This window comes from Eptesicus fuscus, chromosome 9 (assembly GCF_027574615.1).
Source record: "Eptesicus fuscus isolate TK198812 chromosome 9, DD_ASM_mEF_20220401, whole genome shotgun sequence".
NCBI classification, from domain to species: Eukaryota; Metazoa; Chordata; class Mammalia; order Chiroptera; family Vespertilionidae; genus Eptesicus; species Eptesicus fuscus.
The window spans coordinates 45,500,320-45,520,051 of NC_072481.1; the positions used below are offsets into that span (position 1 = coordinate 45,500,320).

A 19,732-nucleotide genomic window follows, 5' to 3' on the forward strand; every position below is an offset into this window, starting at 1 on the left:
AATGGTCTGGAATCTACTGTTTTTATTTTATTTATTTTTTCAATTTTTTATTTTTATGTTTTAAGGAAAGAAAGATTTTTTAAGATAAAGAATTATTGGCAGTTGCTGAGAAATTCCTTTAATTTTTTTTACTTGGTTACAAGTAGTTTTAGCCTCCAACAAAATGAAATATGAAGTCACTTTCAGCCAAGCACCTGCATCCAGCCATAAAGGCTGTGCAGCTGTGAGCAATACCTTTCCCGCTCACAGTGATGCTTGTCCCACTCTGCCTCAAACTCTAGCTCCTGCTCATAATTACGAGATAAATCTTTATCAGGTGGGATTTTGGCTGCGGTAGCAGGAACGACATGTGGAGGCGGAGGAGGTGCAGATGGTATTCTTAGAGATTTGCACCCTTCCACTGCTGGCTGTAAGGCCGTGGCTGCACCCCACTTAGATATTCTTAAACTCTCCTGTGGTGAATCAACACACAACTGCTTTCTGGCCTTTTCCCACATTTCATTAACAAAACTTAAGAAAGAAATCAAGAATCTGACTACGCTTAACAGAGCATCTTTGAGCTTTGAGCATAGTTTTAACATTTGAGGATTACCCATATTTTACACCCAGCTAATTCAATTCAGTTAACAACAATATGCTCCCCTACCTTACACTTCCTTAAATCTGTGGTGCGCACAATTCTTGGAGCGATCCCTTGCCTCTTACCTCTTGTTGCCTCTTTCGTGGCCCACATTGGACACCAGATGCGGGGGCAGGATGGGGCGGGGGCAAGATATGGCAGGGATCTCCTTTTTCTGTGTCCAGCACGGAAAGAGAGATGAACGAACCAGTTCTAAGTGGAGGCAGCCAGGGATTGAGAAATAAAAGAAAGAAAGAAAGCAAGACGCAGAAATAGAAGCAAGCTGGGAGCCAGGTGGGACGCCATTCTCTCTGATGGAGAGGCAGCAATGATGACCCTGAGCCCTCGCAGCACATTTATTTTATACCCCCAAATACTTAGGATCAAAGGAGCTTATTTGCATTCTTGAGTAGGCCCTAGCATTCCTGGTGCTTGACTGGATTTACATATCTAGACCTGCCCCTGCCGACACTTGGGCTGATATGAAGGCCAAGCTGATAACATGTCCAGCATCATTGGGGAAGCATGTTCCCAGGGCGTGGCTCTGCCTATAGCCCTGAGTTCAGCTGACGATAATTAAAAAAATGCCCATGTGCCTTCCCAGGCACTGTCTACAGGACAGGAATGGAGTCAGGGATGAGGCAGAAAAAGCAGTGAGGATACTTACAAAGTATATATCTTATTGTGGGGATGAAAAGAAAATACACTGAGTGCTGAAGGCTGCAGGCCTTCTAGCTTTCCAAATATGGGCCTATGTCCTAAAACCAGCTCTCAATAACAACATATTTAATCCAAATTCCTAAAGTTGAGTAAAAAATTCAATGGGTTCTCTTTTAAGTCAGTTTTACAGGTGTGTCCAGAAATTTATCACACGTGGTATCTTTGGCATTGGGCAGCCTCATGGTATATTTGTACACACACATATACACTATTTTTTTTCCAGTTAAAACTTTAACTTAGGTGTTCTCAGGTGTGTATTTACAACATGGAGAATTATTATCAGCTAATTTAAGACAGGGATATTCCTAAGCTTTTGGGTGTGTGTGTGTGTTTTGCATAAGTATTCACTTCCTAATTTCTGATAAATAAATAGTGCAATATAAATTTGCAGTTAATATTTATTAGAGAATTATTCAAGCATCAAAAGTAGCTTTAAGACTTGCTTTAGGTCCTATCCAATGGCACCCAGCCCCAGTAGTGGGAGCTACAAGCTGAGGATTGCTGATAGTTTCAAAGAGCATACTCAGGGCCAGTCACAAAACACGTCTGACATTGCCCTGTGCTAGAGATTGAGAGTAGCAGATCTATCTAATACAAAGACACAAACCCAAACAGGTATCCAAAATGAGGAGACAAAAAACAAGCCCAAAATGAAAGAACAAGAGAATTCTCTAGAAGAGCTAAATAAAATAGAGATAAGAAATTTATCAGACATAGACTTCAGAATAATGATGGCAAAAATGCTCAACAGCATGAGAAAAGATATAACTATGAAGAATGACATAGTACTAATAAAGAACACACAGTGGACAGAATACACGGTAGATTAGGGGAAGCAAAGGATCAGATCAATTAATTAGAAGACAGGGTAGAAAAAAAAATTACTTAATCAGACAACCAAAAATTAAAAAACAGGACAGCTTAAGGGAGCTGTGGGACAGCAGGAAATATAACAATTCTTGCATAATAGGAGTTCCAGAAATGGAAGAAAGGGAGCAAGGGATAGAGAACTTTTTTGAAGAAATAATGTCAGAAAGCTTTCCTAACCTGGTGACGGAAAAAAGTCACAAAAATTCAAGAGGCACAAAGACTCCCAAGGAAGAGCCCAAACAGGCCCACGCCCAGACACATCAAAATTAGAATACCAAATGTTAAAGACAAAGAATCTTAAAGCCAGCAAGAGAAAAGCAATGTGTTACATACAAAGAAGCTCCCATAAGGCTGTCATCTGATTTCTCATCAGAAACTCTACAGGCCAAATGGGAATCGCATGAAGTATTCAAGGTAATGAAAAGCAAGGATCTGAAACCAAGATTACTATATCCAGCAAGGCTATTGTTCAAAATAAATGGTGAAATAAAGAGCTTCCCAGACAAAAATAAAAGGCTAAAGGGATTTATTGCCACCAAACCAGCACTACAAGAATACTAAAGGGACTGCTGAAATGAAAAGAAGAAATATATATGGAAAGAAACCTACCATACAGAATTAAAATGGCAATAAATAAGTACTGGTCAATAATAATCATAAATGCAAATGGATTATTCTCCAATTAAAACACATAGGGTAGCTTAATGGATATGAAAACATGACCCAATTATATGCTATCTAGAAGAGACCCACATCAGAACAAAAGACTCACACAGGATGAGAGTGAAAAAATGGAAAAAATTTTCCATACAAATGGAAACTTTACTCAGAGACATCTCCTTTATTCCTGTAACTGAGCCACACTTTACTCTGAGTCATTTTACTGAGGTTTATATGCTCTTTAGGACACCCAACTCTGGCAGAAATCTCACGTTAAACTATGGCTGAATCATTTTATTGAATCCTGGCCCTGAGAGACACTTTATAGAGCCATTTGAGGTAGTTTATATGCTCTTTAGGACACTCAACTCAAGCAGAAATATTATGGAATCCTGTGCTTGAATCATCTTATTGAATTCTGGGCTTGAGAGACACTTTATACACTCAATTGAGATCTTTAGACAGAAATATTAGGCAATCCTTGCCTGAGTCATCCTATCTAATAAAAGAGCAATATGCAAATTAACTGTCACTCTGCTACACCCACCAGCCAATTAGAGCGAGTATGCAAATTAACCCCAACCAAAATGGCTACAGCCACAGAGAGCAGGAGGGAGGCTTGGGTGTCCCTGGCAATGGAAGAAGCCAAGATTTCTACACACCCTGGCAGACCCAGGCCTCCACTCAAGGGTACAAAGTTTCAATTATAGAAGGTAAATAAATTCCAACAGAAATGGCGGCAGCCACGGAGCTGGAAGAGCAGGAGGCTAGGGTTGCCCCGGGTGATGGAGGAAGCCAAGCTTCTGCAGTCCTGGCCAGCTCAGGCCTTCACTCCAGGCTACAAAGTTTCAATTATAGAAGATACATAAATTCCAACAGAAATGGCTGCCGCCACAGAGCGAGCAGGAGGCTTGGCTCCGCTCCAGGCTACAAAGTTTCAATTGTAGAAGATAAATAAACTCCATGTACCAGGGCCTCGGATTGGGTCACCAGGGGGCATGGCCAGCCTGCAAACCACCACAGGCCCCTCGCCCAGGCCACCCCACACCCCAAAGGAACCCCCACCGTGATTTGGGATACCCTTCAGGGCAAACCAGCTGGCCCCACCCATGCACCAGGCCTCTATCCTATCTAATAAAAGAGTAATATGCAGATTGACCATCACTCCAATACACAATATGGCTGCCCCCATGTGGTCAAAGATCCTGCCCCCATGTGGACACAAGATGGCCACCACAAGATGGCTAGCAGAGGAGGGCAGTTGGGAGGGACCAGGCCTGCAAGGGAGGGCAGTTGTGGGTGATCAGGCAGGGGAGGGCAGTAGGAAGGCACCAGGCCTGCAAGGGAGGGCAGTTGAGAAGGACCAGGCCTGCAAGGGAGGGCAGTTGGGGGCGATCAACCCTGCAGGGGAGGTCAGTTAGGGGTGACCAGGCTGTCAGAGGAGGGAAGTTGGGGGCAAACAGGCTGGCAGGGGAGCAGTTAGGCATCAATCAGGCTGGCAGGGAAGTGGTTAGGGGGTGATCAGGCTGGCAGGCAGAAGCAGTTAGGGACAATCAGGAAGGCAAGCAGGCAAGCAGTTGGGAGCCAGCAGTTCTGGATTATGAGAGGGATGTCCAACTTCCCGGGCCTCTAGTCTTAGTAAATAATTAGGCAATCCTTAGTAAATATTAGGCAATCCAGTACTCTCATTTGAGGTCCTTAGTTCAACCCCATCAGGCGGAAATATTATGTAATCCTGTGCCTAAGTCATTAAATCCTTTGAGGAATGTTAAATCGGAAACTCCCATTTGACGTAGGTTAGATAGGACTCTATTCATCTCATTTGAGTAGGTTAAATAAGACAAAAATCTGAAGCCTCTGTGCTGGAGCCACTCTCTGCATAGAGTCACCTGTTTCAGTCCTGTGCTGGAGGCACTCTCTACATAGAGTCATCTGTTTCAGTCCTGTGCTGGAGCCACTCTCTACTTAGAGTCATCTGTTACAAAGAATTAGAATGGCAGTGCACCTATCCATAATAACCTTAAATGTAAATGGATTAAATTCTACAACCAAAAGACATAAGGTAGCTGAATGGATACAAAAACATGACCCAACTATATGCTGTCTACAAGAGACCCACCTTAGAACAAAAGACTCACACAAGATGAGTGTGAAGGGATGGGAAAAAATTTTCCATGCGAATGGAAATGAAAAAAAAGCTGGAGTAGCAATACTTATATCTGACAAACTAGACTTCAAAATGAAGTCCATTTCTAGAGACGACAAAGGTCGCTACATAATACTAAAGGGATCGATCCAACAGGAGGATATAACCCTGGTAAACATATATGCACCTAATAGAGGAGCACCTAAATATATTAACAAACTACTAGAGGATTTTAAAGCAGAGATAGACAGCAATGCAGTCATAGTAGGGGACTTTAACACCCCTCTGACTTCACTGGATAGATCTTCCAGACAAAAAATTAACAAGGAAACAGTGACTCTACAGAACACACTGGATCAGATGGATTTAATTGACATTTATAGAACATTTCACCCCAATGCTGCAGAATATACATACTTCTCAAGTGCACATAGGTCACTCTCAAAGATAGACCACATGTTAGGACACAAAGCAAGTCTCTATGAGTTCAAGAAGATTGAAATCCTATCAAGCATCTCAGATCACCGTGCAATACAATTAAAAATCAATTACAAAGGAAGAGCTATCACACACGGTAGATCTCTCAGCTGAGTCTCTGTGTTGGCCAGGATGGCGACTTCAGGTGTTCTCTTTCCAAACCTAGAACCAGGCTCCAATGGATCCTTCAACAAGTATTTGGTGGAGTTTCGGGCTAGAAAAATGTCATTAAAAGGTACAACTGTCACCCCAGACAAAAGAAAAGGGCTCGTGTAGCCCTGACTGGTTTGGCTCAATGGATAGAGTGTTGGCCTGTGGACTGAAAGGTCCCAGGTTCAATTCCGGTCCAGGGCATGTACCTTGGTTGCAGGCACATCCCCAGTGGAGGTGTGCAGGAGGCAGCTGATCGATGTTTCTCATCAATGTTTCTAAATCTTTATCCCTCTCCCTTCCTCTCTGTAAAAAATAAATAAAACATATATATTTTTAATTTAATAAATCTTTTTTGTTCAGATTATTACATTTGTTCCTCTTTTTTTCCCCCCATAGCTCCCCTCCATCCGGTTCCTACCCCACCCTCTGCCTTTACCCCCCCACCCCACTGTCCTCATCCATAGGTGTATGAATTTTGTCCAGTCTCTTCCCACACCCCCCACACCCCTTTCCCCCAAGAATTGTCAGTCCACTCCCTTTCTATGCCCCTGATTTTATTATATTAATAAACACCAGTTTATTCTGTTCATAAGATTTTTAATTCACTTGATTTTGGGGTTCACTTGTTGATAGATATGTATTTGTTGTTCATAATTTTTATCTTTATTTTTTTCCTCTTCCTCTTCTTAAAGAATACCTTTCAGCATTTCATATAATACTGGTTTGGTGGTGATGAACTCCTTTAGCTTTTTCTTATCTGTGAAGCTCTTTAGCTGACCTTCAATTCTGAATGATAGCTTTGCTTGGTAGAGTAATCTTGGTTGTAGGTTCTTGCTACTCATCACTTTGGTATTTCTTGCCACTCCCGTCTGGCCTGCATAGTTTCTGTTGAGAATTCAGCTGACAATAGTATGGGTACTCCCTTGTAGGTAACTAACCGGTTTTCTCTTGCTGCTTTTAATATTCTCTCTTTGTCTTTTGCTCTTGGCATTTTAATTATGATGTGTCTTGGTGTGGCCCTCTTTGGATTTCTTTTGTTTGGGGTTATCTGCGCTTCCTGGACTTGTAAGTCTATTTCTTTCACCAGGTAGGGGAAGTTTTCTGTCATTATTTCTTCAAATAGGTTTTCAGTATCTTTCTCTCTCTTCTTCTTCTGGCACCCCCATAATTCAGATGTTGGTACACTTGACGTTGTCCCAGAGGCTCCTTACACTATCTTCAACTTTTTGTATTCTTTTTGCTTTTCTGGTTGGGTGTTTTATGCTTCTTTGTATTTCAAATCTTTGACTTGATTCTTGCATTCCTCTAGTCTGCTGTTGGGTCTCCGTATAATATTTTTTATTTCAGTTAGTGTGTGTTTAATTTCTAGTTTGTCCTTTTTCATATCCTCGAGGGTCTGGCTAAATTTATTGGCCTGTTCTAGGAAATTCTTGAAAAACCTTATAACCATGGTTTTGAACTCTATATCCAGTCATTTATTTTCCTCCATTTCTTTCGTTTGTGATGTTACTTTGTCTCCGCATTTTCGCTGCTTTCCTGAGTTGATAGGGTAGCTTTGTGTGCTAGGTTTCCTATATGGCCCAGTGGGTCAGCGTCCCCAGTCATCTGAGGTGGACACTCTTAGTGCACCCTTTTGTGGACTGTGTATACAGCCTTGTTGTAGTTCAGTCTTGATTGTTGTTGGTATCACTGGAGGAATTGACCTCCAGGCCAATTGTCTATGTGTATCAGCTGTGTCTACACCGGGAGACCTATGCTGGAGACAGCGTTATAGGACCAGACTTGCAAAATTGCAAAAGCCTCTGTGCTCATCTGGATGGGGTGGAATCTCAGGGCTGAGCAGACAGTCTTGGCTTCCCTTCAGCCCTGCCCTTGCAGGCGCGCCTCCAGACCTCTGCCTACCATGGCTTCCCCAAGTCTCCGAGTCTCCGTTTCCCTTTCTCTCTACCTGACAGTCCAGACCCCCCCCCCCCCCCCTCCCCGTATGAGCCTGGGTCCATGGCATTTCGCCCGAAACTGGGGTTCAGTGCAGTCGGAAGCTTCCTTCCCTCTCCGGCCAGAGAACGCCAGCCAGGCACTCAGCTGCCCTTCCTCTCTGAGCGTGTGTCTCCGTACCTCAGTCCTTTGCAGCTCCTCTGATTCTCCATGTGCTTTCCTCTTTCCTTCTAGTTGTTGAATTTCCACTCAGCCAGCTTTCCTGTGGTTCTGGATGATGTCCGTTCTGTCTTTTAGTTGTAGTTTTGAAATTGTTGTGCGAGGCAGCAGTTTAGGTGTTTACCTATGCCGCCATCTTGCGGATCTGCCTATTCACTTAATTTTTAGATTCACTTGTTGATAGATATGTATTTGTTGTTCATAATTTTTATCTTTACCTTTTTCTTCTGCTTCCTCTTCTTAAAGAATACCTTTCAGCATTTCATATAATACTGGTTTGGTGGTGATGAACTCCTTTAGCTTTTTCTTATCTGTGAAGCTCTTTAGCTGACCTTCAATTCTGAATGATAGCTTTGCTTGGTAGAGTAATCTTGGTTGTAGGTTCTTGCTACTCATCACTTTGGTATTTCTTGCCACTCCCGTCTGGCCTGCATAGTTTCTGTTGAGAAATCAGCTGATAATCGTATGGGTGCTCCCTTGTAGGTAACTAACTGTTTTTCTCTTGCTGCTTTTAATATTCTCTCTTTGTCCTTTGCTCTTGGCATTTTAATTATGATGTGTCTTGGTGTGGCCCTCTTTGGATTTCTTTTGTTTGGGGTTATCTGCGCTTCCTGGACTTGTAAGTCTATTTCTTTCACCAGGTAGGGGAAGTTTTCTGTCATTATTTCTTCAAATAGGTTTTCAGTATCTTTCTCTCTCTCTTCTTCTGGCATCCCCATAATTCGGATGTTGGTATGCTTGAAGTTGTCCCAGAGGCTCCTTACACTATCTTCAACTTTTTGGATTCTTTTTTCTTTTTGCTTTTCTGGTTGGGTGTTTTATGCTTCTTTGTATTTCAAATCTTTGACTCGATTCTTGTGATCCTCTAGTCTGCTGTTGGATCTCTGTATATTATTTTTTATTCCAGTCAGTGTATGCTTAATTTCTAGTTTGTCCTTTTTCATATCCTCGAGGGTCTCACTAAATTTATCGTCCTTTTCTAGAAAATTCTTGAAAAACCTTATAATCGTGGTTTTGAACTCTATATCCATTCGTTTGCTTTCCTCCATTTCTTTCATTTGTGACCTGTTTCTTTGTGTTTGCATTTTGGCTGCTTCCCTGAGTTGATAGAGTGGCTTTGTGTTCTAGATGTCCTATAGGGCCCAGTGGCTCAGCCTCCCCAGTTACCTGAGGTGGACACTCTTGGTGCACCCTTTTGTGGGCTGTATGCACAGTCTTATTGTAGTTAAGCCTTGATTGTTGTTGGTATCACTGGGAGGAATTGACCTCCAGGCCAATTGGCTGTGAGGATCAGCTGTGTCTACGCTGGGAGAACTTCTGTGCTGGAGACACCCTTATGAGACAAGACTTGCAAAAGCCTCTGTGCTCAGCTTGGATGGGGCGGAGTCTCAGGGCAGAGCAGACAGCATTGGCTTCCTGTCATCCCTGCCCTAAGAGGCCCCTGGGTCTCAGTGTCCCACGGTAATCGCTGCAAGCACCTCTGAGAGAAAGCTGCCCTTGAGTTTTGCCCGCTGCCAGACAGTCCAGTTTCTCCCTGAATGAGTCTGGGTCCCCAGAGTCTCGCCTGGAACTGGAGTTCAGAACAGTTGGGAGCTTTTGTCTCCTTTCCACTTGAGAAAGCCAGCCACGTACTCAGTTGCCTGACCTCTCCGCGTGCACGCCTCCGTACCTCTGCCTTCCACAGTTTCTCTTAGTCTCAGTGTGCTTTTCTCTTTCCTGACAGTCCAGTTTCACCTTGTATGAGTCTCTGTCCCCAGAGTCTCACCTGAAACTGGAGTTCAGAGCAGTTGGGAGCTTTTGTCTCCCTCCTGCTTGAGAAAGCCAGCCTTGTAACTCAGTTGCCAGTCCTCTCAGCACACGCGTCTCCATACCTCTGTCTTCTGCAGCTCCTCTGAGTCTCAGTGTGCTTTTCTCTTTCCTTCTACTTGTAGAATTTCCACTCAGCCACCTTTCCTGTGGTTCTGGATGATGTCCGTTTTGTCTTTCAGTTGTAGTTTTGAAATTGTTGTGCAAGACAGCAGTTCAGGTGTTTACCTATGCCACCATCTTGGTTTCCCTCAGTAAAATATATTTTAAAAAAGAAAAAAGATAAGGGCTCGTGTAAATTCAGCAGATGGATGACTCCCTCATTCACTTCTCCTGGAACGACGGTATGTCTGGGAATGTGGAAGATGATCTGATCATCTTTCCTGACTGAGTTCAAGCGCGTGCTGCAGTACCCCAGCGGGAGGGTCTACGTGCTCAAGTTCAAGGCAGGATCCAAATGGCTCTTATTCTGGTGCAGGAACCTAAGGCAGACCACGATGAGGAGCATTGCTGGAAAGTCTACTAGTATCTGAACAACCCGCAGATGCCTGAAGCACTGGGGGCGAGTGGGAGTGGAGGCCATGAGCTGTCTGCACTGGGCGCCAAGGGCGGCCTGCAGAGCCTGCTGGAGAACATGAGCCACAGCCAACTCATGCAGCTCATCAGACCCCGCCAGCCTCGAGGGACTAGATGGGCTGGGGGCCCTGACTGGGCCAGGCCTGGCCAGCTTACTGGGGAGTGGAGGGCCTCTGGCATGCAGCTCCTCATCCAGCTCCCAGAGCCAGTCAGCAGCGGTCACCCCATCCCCTACCGCCTCTTCTGCCCGTGCCACCCAACCCCTTCTGGTCTAGCAGCTGCCTCAGTGACCAGCCCGAGCCCCACACGCAATCCAGGTAATGGAACTGGCACAGCAGCCAGCCCAACCTATCCCATCCAGCTGAGCATCCTCCAGAGCATTCTAGCCCCTATGAACATGCCAGCCGGGCCAGGAGGCAGCCAGCAAGTTGACCTGGCCAGTGTCTTGATGCCCGAGATCATGGCGAATATCCTCGCCAACGCGTACATCCAGGCGCGCCTGCTACCCTACCTGCCCGCTGGGGAGTCGCTGCCACAGGCCGCAGAGGAGATCTAGAACACACTGACAGCAGGCCCTGGACATGTTCAGTGCAGTCTTGGCTTCAAGGCAGCTAGGCCCCCTCATGTGCCTGTTTGTCCTGCCTGCAGAGGCTGTGGAGGCTGCCAGCAAGGGTGATGTGGAAGCTTTTGCCAAAGTGATGCAGAACAGTGCCAGATCGGAGCAGAAGGAGGGCGATGGGAAGGACAGAAAGGACGAAGAGGAGGACATGCGCTCAGATTAAGTTATTTGCTGTCTTTTACGGGCGGGGCTCTTGGCTGGTGGATGAGCAGTATGTTTGTGGGCCGTCACCCACCCTCACACCTCTGTTCTATCTTGCTAATAAATAAAAGCTTTTTTCTTTTACCTGCCCCCCCACAAAAAAAAATAATAAAGAAATCAATTACAAGCCATGGTGAAAGCAGTCCTGATGGATAGTCCTGATGGAACCTGGAACAGCGAGCCAAGTTTATCCTCGGGATTGTGTCTCATGAAGCTGAGGAATGAAATCGAGGACCAGAATATTAAGCAAAACTATGGAAAATTTATTGCAAGCAGATTCAGGCTCCCCACAGGGGCTGCTCATCGGTCCAGGGGTATATATTTGCTACAAGCCTGTTCTATATCCACCCATGTCACCACCTGATGGATTCCCTCAGTTGTTCTTGCCCAGGAACAGACCTGAACTTTCTCTGTTCTTATGTGTCAGTTCTCCTTAGTGTTGCAGACTCTCCCTAGTTTCACATACCTCCTGCTCTGAGTCTAAAAACATTCTGATATACTATCAACAATAAAAAATATATTAAAAAATAAAAACATAGTTATTTCTCTATGGTTGGTTTCTATGGTTAGGCTTGCTCAAAGAACAATAATAATAATTATTATTATAATAATAAATGATTTAACCCTACAACTTAAGGAATTAGGAAGAGAACAACGAAAAAGCCCAGGGAAAGTAGAAGGAAGGAAATAATAAAGATTAGAGCAGAAATAAATGACATAGAGGCTAAAAAAACTATAAAAAATCTATGAAACCATGAGCTGGTTCTTTGAAAAGATAAACAAGATTGATGAACTGTTAGCCAGGCTCATCAAGAAACAAAGAGATGGGACCCAAATAAATAAAATCAGAAATGAAAGCAGTAAAATAACAGCTAATATCAGAGAAACACAAATGATTGTAAGAAAATACTATGAACAACTATATGCCAACAAGCTGTACATAGTGGATGAAATGGACAAATTTCTAGAAAAGTGCTTCCAAAACTAAATCAGAAAGAATCAGAAAACCTGGTGAGGCCAGTAACAACTGATGAAATATAAGCAATAATCAAATACTTCCAGCAAACCAAAGCCCTGTTCCGGACAGCTTCCTAGGGGAGTTTTACCAAACTTTTAAAGGACGACTATTACCTGTCCTCCTCAAACTGTTCCCAGAAAATCTAAGAGGAAGGAACACTTCCAAGCTCTTTTCATGAGGCCAGCATTATCCTACTTCCAAAACCAGATAAAGACACCACAAAGAGAAATATCCCTGATGAACAAAGATGCTAAAATCTTCAACAAAATATTAGCAAATGGTATTCAGCAATATATTTTAAAAAATCGTATACCATGACCAAGTGGGATTTATTCCAGAGATGCAAGGCTGGTACAATATTTGCAAATCAATAAACCTGACACGTCACATAAACACTGAAAGAAAAACATCACATGATCATATCAATAGACACAGGAAAAGCATTTGACAAAACCCAACACCCATTTTTGGTACAACCTCTCAGCAAAGTGGGAATAGAGGCATTAATAAAGGCCATGTATGACAAACCTACAGCCAACATTATACTCAGTGGGCAAAAACTAAAACTGTTTCCCCTAAGAACAGGAACAAGATACAGATGTCCGCTTTCACTACTCTTAATTCAGCATAGTACTGGAAGTCCTAGCCACAGTGATCAGGCAAGAAGAAGAAATAAAAGGCGTCCAAATTGGAAAGGAGAAAGTAAAACTCTCATTATTCACAGAGGACATGTTGTTATACATAGTAAACCCTGAAAACTCCACCAAAAAACTACTGGATTTAATAACAGAATTTGGCAATGTAGCAGGATACGAAATTAGCACCCAGAAATATATGGCATTTTTATACACCAATAATAAATTCTCAGAAAGGTAAACTAAACAAGTAATCCCACTGCAACAAAAAAATTAAGATACTTAGGAGTAAAGTTAATCAAGGAGGTAAAAGACTTCTACTCAGAAAACTACAGGATGTTGAAAAAAGAGATAGAGGAAGATATAAACAAATGGAAGAATTTACCTTGTTTATGGATTGGTAGGATTAACATCATTGGTAGAATTAACATCCATACTACTCGAAGAAATCTATAGATTCAATGCATTCCCCATTAAAATACCAATGGCATATTTCACAGGTCTGGAAAAAATACTCCAAAAGTTTATATGGAACCAAAAAAAAAAAAAAAAAGACCCTGAATAGCTACAGCAAAAAAAACCAACCCAGCCATTACGCTCAACTAATATTTGACAAAGGAGACAAGAACATACAATGGAATCAAGATAGTCTCTTCAATAAATGGTGTTGGGAAAATTGGACAGATACATGCAAAAATATGAAACTAGCCCATCAACTTACACAATAAACAAGAATAAACTCAAAATGGATAAAACACTTAAATGTAAGTCGGAAAACCATAACAATCCTAGAAGATACTATAAGCAGCAAAATCTCATTTCTCATAGCATTATGTTTACAGATACATCTCCTAGAGCACAGGAAACTAAAGAGAAAATAAACAAATGGGACTACATCAAAATAAAATCTTCTGCACAAAATAAAAGCTTCTGCATCAACAAAATGAAAAGGGAACCCACTGTATGGGAGAACATATTTGGCAATGATACATCTGATGAAGGGTTAATATTCAAAATATATAAGGAACTCGTACAACTTAAAAAAAAAAAAAAGGGAGACAGATTATCCAATCAAAAATAGGCAAAGTACCTGAATAGACACTTCTCCAAAGCAGACATATAGATGGCCAAAAATATATGAAAAAATGCTTAAAGTGCCCAATCATCAGAGAGATGCAAATTAAAATGACAATGAGGTACCATCTCACAGAATAGCTCCTATCAACAAATCAACAAATGACAAGTGATGTGGAGAAAAGGGAACCCTAGTGTACTGCTGGTGAGAATGCAGACTGGTTTAGCCATTGTGGAAAACAGTATAGAGCTTCCTCAAAAAACTACAGCCATTTCACCCAGTGATCCCACTTCTAGGAATATATCCTAAGAGACCTGAAACACCTATCAGAAAGAATGTATGCACCCCTATGTTCATAGCAGTGCAATTTACAATAGCTAAGATCTGGAAATAGTGCCCATCAGTACACAAGTGGATAAAAAAGCTGTTGTACATTTATACCATGGAATACTACGCAGCAGTGAAAAGGAAGTATCTCTTACCCTTTAACACAGCATGGAGGAACTTGGAGAGTATTATGCTAAGCAAAATAAGGCAGTCAGAGAAAGATAAGTATCATATGATCTCACTCATATGTGGAATCTAATGAACAAAATAAACTGATGAACAAAATAGATCCAGAGACATAAAAAGCATGGAATAGTCTGGAATCTTAGAGGAAAGGTGGGGAGGCTAGGTGGATGGGAGGAGATCAACCAAAGAACTTATATGCATATATGCATAACCCATTGACACAGACAATAGGGTGGTGAAGGCCTGAGGTGGGGAGTAGGGGTGGGCTAGAAGGGCCAAAGGGGTGGTGGGTGGGGAGGGGGACATACATATGTAATACTTTCAGCAATAAAGGTTTTTAGAAAACTAAAAAAGAAACTAACAATAAGAGTTATTCATGTAATGGGGAAGTCAAATGTATTGATTGGACTGAGGGAGAGAAGCATACACATACTGTATACTATCTGCTTGGGGAGGGAAAATACTTGCTTATGCATATACTAAGTTGTAGTAGTAAATAAGAGATAGCAACTTCGAATGGATTTACTTCTTTGGGTCAGATTTTATGAAATCAGTTCATTTGTCTACAACATTGATGCAACACAAAATTATCTATTCCATGCTTCACAATAAAGGATACTTTCAAAGTCTAAACTGGAAACTTACAAACTGAAGGAACTTCAAGCACTGTATCCTCAACACTGTGAGGATACTTGTTTAAAAGAGTAACTATATTCATTATCCTTTGCTGGTTGACAAATTACCCCAACAGTCAGTGATTTAACATAATAAGCATTTATTATCTCAGTGTCTATAGGTCCAGAAGGTGGACACAGCGTAGCCGGGTACCTGTGGCTAAAGGTGTCTCATGAGGTTGCAAACTTAGCATAATGTCTTCTCAACATTCAACTTGGGAAGGACTCGCTTCCATGTTCACTCCAATGGGTGCTGGTGGGATTCGATTCTCAGGGCCTCAATCCCATTCCTCTCCATTGGACTCGTACAGCGTGCTACCTGGCCTCCCTGAGAGTTGAGAGGTAGAAGCCACCATCTTCTTGTATCTGTCTATTGACATCTCACCACCTCTGCTGTAAGTCATTAACTCCAGCCCACAGTCAAAGAGACACTGCTACTCAAGGATGTTAATATCAGTAGGTGGAATCATTGGGGAGCCCGCTCAGAGATCCCCCGCCTCAGTAACTATGAAGCAACCTCATTTAAATGACAACAATAAGGACCTGAAGAAATAAGCATATAACATTGTATAAATATGTATTTCTTAATAAAATGATAAACTCATATACAGGATGTCATACAATATATAATCAAATCAGAGAATCTCATATTACAAAGAAAAGGTAAAAACCCAGTTCTCTTCCTTCCCCTGCTCCATGAAAGCCACAGCTCAGCCTCCGCTCCCATCACCATGACCCTAGTGCAGGGAATCTGTGGTTACTCTTTCTGAGTAAATCCACTTGAAAAAAGTTCTTCCCACGGACCTGCAGTGGCTTCTCAGTTACTCTACTCGTTAGCCCTCGAGGGAGAGTAGTTTTTCATTTTGAGTCACAGGTGCTGCTTTACACCTGTTTTTTGCTTTGTTTCGTTTTTGTTTTTGTTTTGTGTTTCTCTTGTTTTTTGACCTCTATTAGCCATCACTCTTTTGCTCTCACTCTTTATGCAAATTAACCTGTTAGTCCTCACAGCAACCCTATAAAGTAAGCACTGTCAGCCCCATTTTATGGACAAGGAAATGTAGGTGTCGAGAGGTTAAGAAATCTGCCTACATCACCCAGACACAGCTTGGAAGTAGCAGAGCTGCGAGCTGAACACAGGCAGGCTGGCTCCTGACACATTTTTTGGTTGTTGTTTATATATACTATTGATTTCAGAGAGGAAAGGAGAAGGAAAGAGAGATAGGTGTTTTTAAATGTATTTTTATTGATTTCAGTGAGGAAGGGAGAGGGAGAGATAGAAATATCATGAAGAGAGAGAATCATTGATCGGCTGCCTCTTGCATGCCCCCTACTGGGGATCGAGCCCAAAACCTAGGCATGTGCCCTAACTGGGAATCAAACCAGGCTCCTGATGAGTTTTCAAAACAAACATGTAAGCAGCTACTTAGTGTAGGGAAAAGAACTGTACATGTCTCAAGGGCCTTGAAAGAACCACCATTTTTAAAGCCTAGCTCCCTCCCCCCCCCCCCAAAAAAAAATATATATATATATATAATCCTGAGTCATGGAGGAAAAGATTAAATTGTGTTCTGAATCTTCATTTCCATTTGGGATGACTAAATTTTTTCAACCATGGGTGCCCTAAGGAGATCTTCTTTTATCTGGAAATATATTAGGAGCCTCTCTTTACCTGACAGCGGATACTAGTAAATGAGGCCTCGTTGCCCACAAAGTACAGGATGGACGCAAAGCAGAGGCAGGGAGATGAAAGGCCCAGCATCAAATGGGAAGGAGTAGGAACGGTGGGCCAGGCAGGTCCTGGGGGCGGACAGTCCGGGGCGGGGGGGGGGCGGGGGGAGACAAAGGAGCTGCACTGCTGCCTTTAGCCAGAGCCCAATGTAACAGTTTGTATGTTTTTGTTTAGATACAGACATGGTCATCATTTACCTGTCAGCTGGCCTTACATCAAAGGAAGAAGATAAAAAGGCGACGCTCCGTATCATCAATGAAGAAAATAGCTTTCTAAACAACTCCGTGATGATTCTCACCTATGCCCTCATGAACGGTAGGTAGTGTTTCGCGATTTTTCTTTCAGATGAAAGTTCTCTCTAAATGTATGCTGCTTTCAAAAAAATAAAAAAAGAACCACAACGGTGTGCTTTGATGGAGGCCATAAGCAGAGAGGCAACTGAGCAGCTTCCTTCCCAAGCCATCTCTCTGCAGCTAATGTTGGTATTCAGGGCGTGTGTTAGGAGGTCCTTTCTCCTCCTCTCTCTCTCTCTCTCCAGACCACAGCTCGTTTCTAAACCTTCTCCAGTTATGTGGTCTCCCAGAGGATTCTGTGTGACTCCCTTTTTTTCAGTTCTCCTTCATAGTCTGGGATTTTCATACTACATCCAGGTTACTAAGTGTTTTGTTTTTGTTTTTGTTTTTTCATTGATTTAAGCTGCAGGAAGTCCCGGTACTGACCTAGATTGGTGTGCAGGACTGTGACTGTCACACTTCCCTGCAGAATCGCCCCTGAAGCCTCTCTGCTACTTCCTCCTCCTCAGCTTTCCTAGGCTTGTGGTGAAGATTCATTAGCCCTAATGCATAGTAAACACAGGACACGGCCTGGCATTTGCAAGGTGCTCATTAAGGTTGATTTTTTTTTTTCTTTTTTGCTGTTAAAAGGGACTTTATGTGAAAGTGTTTAGTCAGTTGGCCCCTCTGAGGAAAAGCTCGCTATTCTTTCCTTCTGCTCTCCCCCGTCCCCCAGTCTGACTGCACTCTATCTTCTAGCCTCTCTGCTGTGTCCTGTCTCCCCACCTGTCAGTCATCACTCTCCTCCCCAAGCATCTCCTTCTTCAGGCCCCTTGGTCCCTGTTCAAGGTGGCCATAGGCTCTTGCTTTTAGAGGCCGTGTCTTGATCCAGCACCCCTGCCCACCTACGGTCTCTATGTCTCCTGTCCACTTCCAGATTCCATGTAGAACCACGTGGCTTTAGGGGCAGCGGTTCTCATATTTTAATGTGCTAAGGATTACTTTAAGTTGTTTTTGTAAAACGCAGACTCCGTCAGGTTTTCGTTCGGACCCTCTGAGGTGGGGTCCAGGAATTGGAGCTTTGGCCAGCAGGATTCTTTCCCAGGTATTTTGTGGATTGCACACACGTGGACGAGCACACGGTGTGTGGCCTGGAGGTTCTGAGTTCCAGTCTCCATGTATTAGCTGTGTGGCTTACTCCAAGTAATGTTTTTCTCTTTAGGCATCAGTTTAATCTGTAAAAAGAAAATAATAAAATGTATATAGGGTTTGCCAGGATAATAAGTGAACAAGACATGAAGCGTTTAAAGCTCCTGACACAGTACCTGGTAAAATCACCGGACCTCAAAGCCACCTGAAGGAGAATGAAAGCTGGTGTGATTCCCTGTCTCGGTACAGCTCGGAGGCAGGCTCGGCCGGCTCTCTGTTCGTATTCTGTCCCCGCGGTGTGTTGTGCGTGTTGCCTGTTAACACTGCGGTGATGCGCTCACCTCCGTATTGTTGTCTCCTTCTCCCTTCACTTTTCACAGGACTGTGAGCTTCTCAGGCGTGAACAGGGTTTTCATTTCCTTTGTATGCCGAGCACAGCTGAGAGGGGCAGGGATGGCCGGTTTTTCCTGTGGCACATACCTTTCGGTGTTTCCTCTGGGTGCCCGTCACTCTTTTTTCATATGGTTTAGCTTCATTCACACTTAAGAAAAAGGCAAGGATGGAGAAAAGGAAAGGAGGGCGGGGAAGGGAAGGAACAGAAAGGAAGGGGACAGGAGGGGAAGGGAACTGTGTTGAGCCTACACTGTCACCGTGCACTGAGGTTTTAGAGCTGTATCACACAAAGTCCCTGTCCTCGGGAAGCTTATAACCTAGTGAGAAAGACAGACCGACCCGGCAGATAAATTCAATGCAGTGGTACAGGAGTGAGGAAACGTAAAATGAAGGGATCACTTCTTCTCCGTTGGATTTGGAGGTCTGCTCAGGCAGACACTGAAAAAAGAAGCCTCATTGCTGTCACCCATCTCTTCACTGATCCTGAGTCTTCCCACCAGAGAATCTTATGCACCTGCTGTGCCCTGATGCTTTCCTTGTTTAAAACCTCTGGTGACTTCCCTCCCACCATCCCCATCTCTTCTCTTTCTCCCTTTAACCCAGCCACACACACGTGCTCACGGCCATTTTCTCCCAATGCTGTCCACCTCCGAGCACTGTTCACTGGCACTGCCACATCCCCTTAACTTGACCAGTCAGGCTTCAAGTAAGGAAGCAGAACCACCCTGAGAATTGGGGTGTAACAGTTTTATCATCAGGATTACAGTGTGCAAAACTATGGGGAAACTAGAAAAATAAAGAAGAGTTCAAAAAAGAAGAGTTCACAACGTTTAGTAGCCAGCTCTGGTATAGGTGGACACGTTGGAGCTTTTTGGGATATCTAGAAGCTAGTGTATAAGTCTGTGGGAGGTCATTGGCTCTTCGTGGCTGTACCCCTGGGAATTCTAAGTGAATCATCTGGGCTTGCCCCTGGTGAGCAAGCCAAAAGCTGGGAAAGGAAACTGAATCAGATCAGCGTGAGCAGGACATTACATCCCTCTGTGTCTGTCTCTCACCCTCTCTCACTTCTCTTACATTTCACAACACTTCACTTTTGGCCACCTTTAACCTGGAAGCATAAAGGAAAGGGAATTCTGGGAAATGTAGTTTTTAGCATGACTGTGTTGACGATAGAACTACACAACACACTTAACCAGTCTGCTCCCTTACTGCCAGCCCTACATAACGTTTCATGATAGAGTGATACAAAATTTCCAATCTTTGGTAGCCTTGC

The 19,732-nt window shown here is 43.2% G+C and overlaps 1 protein-coding gene and 1 pseudogene across 1 annotated transcript in view; both read left to right on the forward strand.

The window, feature by feature from the left end:
• CACHD1 (cache domain containing 1) overlaps positions 1-19,732 on the forward strand; it is a 238,420-nt gene that overhangs the window by 175,720 nt on the left and 42,968 nt on the right. The window contains exon 8 of the mRNA XM_028142357.2: positions 16,820-16,960. Within this exon, the coding sequence (XP_027998158.2) occupies positions 16,820-16,960 (141 nt within the window). The remainder of the gene's footprint in view (positions 1-16,819; positions 16,961-19,732) is intronic.
• LOC129150227 (proteasomal ubiquitin receptor ADRM1-like) lies at positions 5,625-11,018 on the forward strand (annotated as a pseudogene).